General features: G+C 42.0%; 1 protein-coding gene across 2 annotated transcripts in view; it reads right to left on the reverse strand.

Annotated features, from left to right (window-relative positions):
- The window catches only part of stk3 (serine/threonine kinase 3 (STE20 homolog, yeast)), a 143,370-nt gene that overhangs the window by 129,959 nt on the left and 5,390 nt on the right, over positions 1-8,021 (reverse strand). Inside the window, exon 1 of one of the 2 annotated variants that reach the window (XM_048608647.1) lies at positions 3,540-3,568. The exons of the other annotated variant lie outside the window; for it this stretch is intronic. Coding sequence (XP_048464604.1) covers positions 3,540-3,553 — 14 coding nt within the window. The 5' untranslated portion in view covers positions 3,554-3,568. Of the gene's footprint in view, positions 1-3,539; positions 3,569-8,021 lie in introns of those variants that run through there. 2 annotated transcript variants of the gene reach the window in all.

Here is an 8,021-nt window from a genome sequence, read left to right on the forward strand (position 1 = left end):
ATTCAGTTCACCCTTTCCTAAAGTTCATATCATATCCAATTTTGATGTTCCATACCCTCCAATTGCCTGGGGGAGCAGAAGGAATTTTCTTTTCCATATTCCTGTAGGGAACACTTCCAAAAGCTCCAGGATAACTGATCTTAAAATTACATACACAACTGCATTCCTTAAAGGATGCTGCTTCAGAAGAGGATGTGCATTTACCTTTCCTGAAGTCTTGGTACTTTCCACTCAAATCTAATGCCACTTTTAAAACCATGTATCATAAAAATCATAGAATTATACAGTTTAGGAGGCCTTTCAGCCTCATGAGTTTGTGCCTGGTCTTCAAATGAACTACCAATGAGTCACAGTCCCTGCTCTATCCCCTTGTCCTTGCAAACTTTCTCTGAGTATTTATCTAATTCCATTTGCAAGTTATTATTCTAGGATCTCCACATTCCCACTGCTTTTTCAGGCAGTACATCCCACATCATAACTTGCTGTATAAACTTTATCCTCCAATAACAACTTACTTTTAGATAGTGCCTTAAACAAAATAAAACATCCCAAGAAACTTAACAGAAGCATTATAAATCAAAATTTGACACCAAACCTCATATGACATTTCTAGGACACTAGCCAAAGTCTTGCTCAAAGAGATAGTTTTAAGGAACAATGTAAAGGAGGACACAGCGAGTGAAATACAGAGCCTAGGGATTTGAAGGAACTGCCACCTGTGGTGGAGACATTTAGAATTGGAGATGATCAAGAAGCCAGATTCGGGGGTGCACAGACATCTTGGGAGTGTTCTGAAGCTGAGGAGGTAACAGAGATAGGGAGGGGCAATGCCACGGTGGGGCATGTAAACAAGGACAAGAATTTTAAAACTGAGTCATTCCTGAACAAAGAGGCCAATGTACGTCAGCATATAGAGGGACAATAGGTGATTGGGACTTGGTGACAGTAAGAACACAGGCAACAGAGAGTTTTGATAACGACAAGGCTTGAGAAAGGCTGATCAGGAGTGCACTGGAATAGTCAAATCTAGGAGTATCAAAGGTAGATCTTATTGACAGTACTGACAGAAGGCAGAAGCTCACTTTGGGGGAAAACATTACACTGTGATTTCAAACAGCCTGATTCAACCTTACACAATCCTCATTTAAACTCTTTCTTTTGTCAAACATGTTAAATCTGTTCCACCGATCACTGACCTTTCTGATTTCGCCTTAATCCAATAAAACCATTAGCAGTTTTGGACAATGACACAGCCAATTACAAAATGTATTCATTCTATTATAACCATTGGCTAGTTATATATGATATAGATGAAAGTAAAAAATCTTGGATTAGAAATGCATTGCTTGGCTATAAATGTCTCTTCCCAACGTCACAATGTTCAGCCATAATTCAATAACGGTTATAAAGTCATAGAGATATACAGCACGGAAACAGACCCTTTGGTCCAAACATAATCCCAAACTAAACTAGTCCCAATTGCCTGCTCCTGGCTCATATCCCTCCAAACCTTTCTTGTTGTGTACTTATCCAAATGTCTTTTCCTCTACTATGTGGGCTGTCAGGTTAGAAATGCAAGGTCTTAACACCAAGCTAATGTGACGCTACCCCTAACTGGTGAATAAAAACAGTTTATAATAATCAACTGACAACAGGCAACCACTGACACTATCCTTTCAGGGACAGTTGATAGTTCCTCAGGACATGTGAGAATCAAAATCTTGTTGTATATGGAGTCACATCCCTGCCAAAGTCAGAGTTATACAGCACGGAAACAGACCCTTTGGTCCAACTCATCCAGGCCGACCATCTTTCTCAAACTAAATCCCATTTGCCTGCATTTGACTCATCTCCCTCTAAACCTTTCCTATTCATGTACCTGTCCAAATGTCTTAAATGTAGTAACTATACCTGCAACCACCACTTCTTCTGACAGTTCATTCCACATACCAGGTCTATATGTTCCTGTGAGGGTGAAGTGCAAGGTTGGCAGGAGTAGGGAACCCTAGATGACAACAGATATTGAGGCTTTGACCAGAAAAGAGGCAGCGGCATGGCTCAGATACAGGCAGCTGAGATCAAGGGAATCCCTGGAGGTATACAGGAGATACAGGAGTTTATTGAAGGAAGAAATCAGGACGGTAAAAAGGGGGCACAGATAACTTTGGCTGAGAAGATTAGGGTGAATCCAAAGAGATTCTTTAAGTATGTTAAAGGAAAAATAATAATTAAAGACAGAATATGACCCCTCAAGGACGAAAGTGGACATGTATGTGTGGAACCACAGGAGATGAGCGAGGTCCTCAATGAATATTTCTCCTCTGTCTTTACTGTGGAGAACAACATGAAGACTTAGGAACTTGGAGAAGTTAGTGATAATATCTTGGGGACAGTCCATATCACAGTAGAGGTGGTGTTGGAAGTATTAGAATGTACGAAGATGGATAAATCCCCTGGTCCTGTTCAGGTGTATCCAAGAATCCTGCAAGATTAGGAAGAGTCAGCATGGCTTAATGCGTGGGAGAACATGCCTCTCAGATTTGTTAGAGTTCTTTGATGAAGTGACCAGGGAGGTTGATGAGGGCAGGGCGGTATATATAGTCTATATGGAACACAAACAGAAGTTGCTGGAAAAGCTCAACAGATCTGGCAGCACCTGTGAAGAAAAAATCAGAGTTAACATTTCAGGTCCGGTCACTGAGAGGAGATCTTATAAAAGTGTATAAGATCATGAGAGGCATGGATAGGGTGAATGCACTCAGCCTTTTTCCCAGGGTTGGGAAATTGAGGACTAGAAGGCATCAGTGTAAGGTAAGAGGGGAAAGAATACATGGGATCCTGAGGGTCACCTTTTTTTTTAAAACACAGAGGGTGGTATGCATATGGAATAAGCTGCCAGCGGAAGTGGTTGAGGCAGGTATATTAACAACATTTAAAAAGCATTTGGACGGAACTATGGATAGGAAAGGTTTAGAAGGATATGGGCCAAGTGCAGGGAAATGGATTTAGCGTGGATGGACATTTTGGTCGGCATGGACCAGTTTGGGCTGGAGGACCTGTCTCCGTGCTGTAGGACTCATGACTCTACAAACGAACCTCTGTGTGGAAAAAGCTGCCCCTCAGGCCCCTTTTAAATCTTTCTCCTCTCACCTTAAAATTATGCGTTCTAGTTTTGAACTCAGGAATCCTAGCATAAAAACTCTATGGTCAAGGAAGGTGCATTCATAATGTTGTCAAACGGATCGGGTATTGACCAGCAAATCCCTCCAATACACAATGACAGACTTTAAGAGTAGGCTGTATGATGGAAAGAACTTTGTAGGCATTACCATCACTGTCTGTACCTCCAAACAACAACAATCATATTAAAGTGAATGTCACTAAAGTAACTCAGACTCCATAAAAGAACTGTAATACACCGCACTGATTTGGAAATGGGAGCACTAAACAAGTGCAAGATTTGCCCGTACACAGGTGCTCACTGCAATAATAAAACATGTGAAAATCTACTACAGAGAGAATGAATGCAAATTACAGACTTCAACTTTGTCATCGTGAGTAAACCATTCCGCACTCAAATGTAAAGACCCCACCGGGTTGCAGTGGCAAAACAACATTATCAGCTTGAACAGAGCTCCAATTCCCTGCATCAAAAGACAAGATAATGAGACTAAATTGCAGCTGACAGTCTGCCTTTGGAGACACATGGTAACCTACGCTCCACAGGAAAGTTTGTCCCTGTATGATTCAGAGGGGAAGACTTAAAGATGTGTGCATTGAAGACATTGGCCTAACATCATTCAGGAACATAGGTACAACAACAGGCCATTCAGCCCCTCAAGCCTGTTCCATCATTCAATGAGATCATGGCTGATCTGTGGCCTAAATCCATATACTTGCCTTCAGCCCATATCCCTTGATACATTTGCTTAACAAAAATTTATCCGTGTCAGATTTAAATAACAACTGATCTAGCATCCAATGCCATCTGTAGAACAAAGTTCCAAATATTTACTGCCCTTTGTGTGTGTTGAAGAGCTCCCTAACATCTCTACTGAGCGGCCTGGCCCTAATTCTCAGGCTATCCTCCAAGTTCTAGAATCTCCAACCAGTGGAAACAGTTTATCTTCATCCACCCTGTCTTTTCCTGTTAATATCTTGGAGACTTCGATCGGATCATTCCTTAGTGCTCTAAATTCTAGACAAAACAGGCCTAATTTATATAATCTCTCCTCATAACCACTGAAGTCCAGGCATATCATTCTTGTAAACTTACTCTGCACTCCTTCCAAGTCCTATGTATCCTTAAGGTGTGATGCCCAGATCTGCTCACAGTACTCCAAGAGGGCTGTAACCCAGGTTTTGTACAGCTGTAGCACAACCTCCGTCGCCATACACTCCAATCCTCTAGACCAGCATTCCATTAGAGTTCTTGATTATTTTCTGCACATGTACGTGACATTTTAAAGATCTATGCACCTGAACACCCTACGTCTCTTTAGACATCCATTGTATTTAACTGCATTTTCTGAAGAAGGGTCTAGGCCCGAAACGTCAGCCTTCCTGCACCTCTGATGCTGCTTGGCCTGCTGTGTTCATCCAGCTCTGCACGTTGTTATATCTAGAAAGTAACGTGTTTCAAAAGGAAGGACAGGCTCCTGGTGTAGAACTGAGGGACTATTGCACTGTAGTAGATGACAGATTTTGAGTGTACAATCTGACCTCTTGCATGAATATGGAAAAAAAATTCCGATGTCAATTTTCACCAAGAATAGAGGAGCTCGCAACACTGCCCTGGTCAATATCAGTGCCAAATTACTTATCAAAGTCATTTATCTCACAGCTGTTGGTGGGGCCTTGTACTGTTGTGTTTCCTGCATTACAACAGTGACTACACTTCTGTAGTACAATTTGGGCTGGGCATACAGTGCTCTGTAACATCCTGAAGGAGCCACATTAATGTCTGTTCTTACTTAAAACAGATCAAAAATCCTCTTTCCAAATGGACCCCACATTCAACAGGAGAGGAACTAAATAATGGTACTGGCAGGTGATTATAAAGTCACAACTGGCTATCAGTCAACACTTCAGATACAGATTATTAATTTATCAAGATTTCAGCAGTAACACTGTTCACTGCTAAAATCAATGATGAAAACAGCAGTTATTCTTCCTCTTTCTTTAAGAACGGGAAGTTAAGAACATCTGCGTCACTGCAAATGTTGCAGAATAGAAGGCCATTTTACTCTTCTCCTGTCCTAGATCAGCAGTCATAGCACTGTGACATATTTACCAAGCCTGACATATAAATTCCTTTCAGAAACTGAGTTTCACTAACCACTCCAGTTCGTCTGATTTTGGGAAGTCTAGAGCAAGGGACGTAATGTTAGAATTAGAGCCAGTCCATTCAGGGGTGACACCAGGAAGCAGCTCTTCACAGAGAGGCAGTGGAAATCTGGCTCTCCTTCCTCTTGTTGAGGAACTGAAAATTCCAAAACCGAGTTTGACAGATTTGTTAGCAAAGAATATTAAAGGTTACACAATCAAAATGGGTAAATTAAAGAGAGAGTGTGTCAAACAGCATTAAAACAGACCCGTCAGCCCACCATGTCTATACTGACCAACAAACACCAAACTACATTAATCCTATTTACCTGCACTTGGTCCATAGCTTACAATGCCCTGGCATTTTAAGTATTCATCCAGAAACTTCTTAAATATTACGAGAGTATCTGCCTCCACCACCTTGTCAAGCAGCACACTCCATATATCTACCACCTCTAGGTGAAAAAAAATTCTCAGATACTCTCTAAACCACTTACTCCTCACTTAAACGTTTGCCTCTTTGGTTTTAGACATGATGCCATGAGGAAAGAATTCTCAAGATCTACCGTCTATGTCCCTCATCATTTTGTATACCTCATCAGCTTCCTCTGCACCAAGGAAAACAATCCCAGCCTATCCAGTCTCTTCGCATAACTGAGACTTTTCATCCCAGGCAACATTCTGGTGAATTTCCTCTGCACCCTCTCCAGTGCACTCATGTCCTTCCGATAGTGTAGCAACCAGAACTACACACAGTGTTCCATCTGTGGCCTAGCCAATGTTTTATAAAGTTGTAGCAAGACTTCCTTACTCACTCATATTTTCAACACCTCGGCTAATGAAGACAAGCATCTGTATGCCTTCTTCACCACTCTGTCTTCCTGTGCTGACACCTTCAGGGATCTATCGACTTGGTCCCTTTCTTCCTCAGTACTCCGAGGGACCTACCATTCATTGCATACACCATTCCCTTACTGGACCTTCCAAAATGCAGTGAACTCTCAAATGGAGTTACAGTTACGGATTAATGGAGATATAGATCGGCTGGGATCTAACTGAATGGCGGGACATGCTGGTAGGACTGAATGGCCTGCTCCTGTAGTGACTCCCACACAATTACAACGAAGATCACTTAGTTGATCTCTCTCTTCTATAATGAAGGTCCCTGCAACTACATGCACCAGTCCTCTTGCCACCTGAGACACCTCCTAGTGTTAAGAGCCTCAGTTGCCATGAAAGACAGAGGGCAGGGGAAATTTCAACTCCAAAACAACTGTTGGATTTGTAGAGATTTGATTCATAAGAGTAAATTCTTGTCCACATGTGCAGACCTTTCTAGCTGATCGCAGCTAGGAAAGAGTTGTAATTATGCTGAAGATGGGGGGAGAGGAGGGGAGGAAAAGAGAGAGACTGAGAAAAGAAAGCTGAGCAGATAGATGGAGACAGACAGACAAGGGGATTGTTGACAGTAAGCCAGAACAGAAGAGAAGCTGAATGAGTGATAATGAGTGCTAAGAGATGTAAGCCTTCTCTCAGCTCCCATTATCACTTACTCAGCTTCTCTTCTGTCCTGGCTTACTATCAACAAACCCCTTGCCTGCCTAGCCTTTTCATATCTATCTGTCTGTCTGGGCTCCAGTTCCACTATCTGCTCACCTCCTTCTGGATTCCTCCCCCGCACCACCGTCTTTAGCATTAATACCAACCTTTCAAAGCTATCAGTTCTAATCAAGAATCAACAGACTCAGAATAATAACTGCTTTCTCCCCATAGATGATGTTACACCTGCTGAGTTTCTCCAGCAATTTTCTATTGCTGTTCTGGATCACCAGCATCCAAAGTTCTTTGTTTTATCCACTAATCTTTCTCCCTGTTCTTTCTCCATCGCTCTGCATGTTATTTCCTTCAAATATTTGTCTAATTTTTCTTTAGCAAGTTACTATTGACTGTACTTTCCCAGACCTTCAGACTGTTTCTTTTGACAATCACCTCGAATCTGTACCCTCCACCTACCATCATCATACCTACCAGTGAAGTTTCTTCTTCATGCCCACAATTTTGAACACATGCATCAAATCTCCTCCAACATAAATAACGTCAAGTTCTCCAATCTCACAACAGAACTGACACCCTTCATCCTTAGTAACTTGCCAGTAAATCCCGTCTGTACCGTCTCAGATGCCCGAGCACCCTTCCTCAAGTGCAGTGCCAAAAACTGGACACGGCACTCCAGCTGGAGCCCAATCAGTTTCTAAAAGTTTAACACAATTTCCTTGTGTTAACTGCCTTGTCAGCACATCCAAGGATTCTGTCCCTGCACCAATTTGAAGATTTTACCATTTTGTTTACAACACTTTTCCTCATACTTCCTACCAAAATGAACCTGTTTACATTTTCTTTTGAAATGAATTACATCTGCTGTGTCTGCCCACATCACCAGTCTGTTTATTCTCTCCCGAAGTCTGTTACTATCCTTCTTCAATTACGTTTCAACTGCAGCTTTGAAATTTTCCCTAGGATAGCCAAGTACAGGTTTCAAGACATTTTTTAAAAATGCGGTATTCTAAAACCAACCTGTGGGGAACAGTGACAACAAGGTGCAAGGCTGGATGAACACAGCAGGCCAAGCAGCATCATAGGAGCAGAGAGGCTGACGTTTCGGGCCTAGACCCTTCATCTGATGAAGGGTCTAGGCC

The sequence above is a fragment of the Rhincodon typus genome, chromosome 19, assembly GCF_021869965.1.
Source record: "Rhincodon typus isolate 14 chromosome 19, sRhiTyp1.1, whole genome shotgun sequence".
Lineage (NCBI taxonomy): Eukaryota > Metazoa > Chordata > Chondrichthyes > Orectolobiformes > Rhincodontidae > Rhincodon > Rhincodon typus.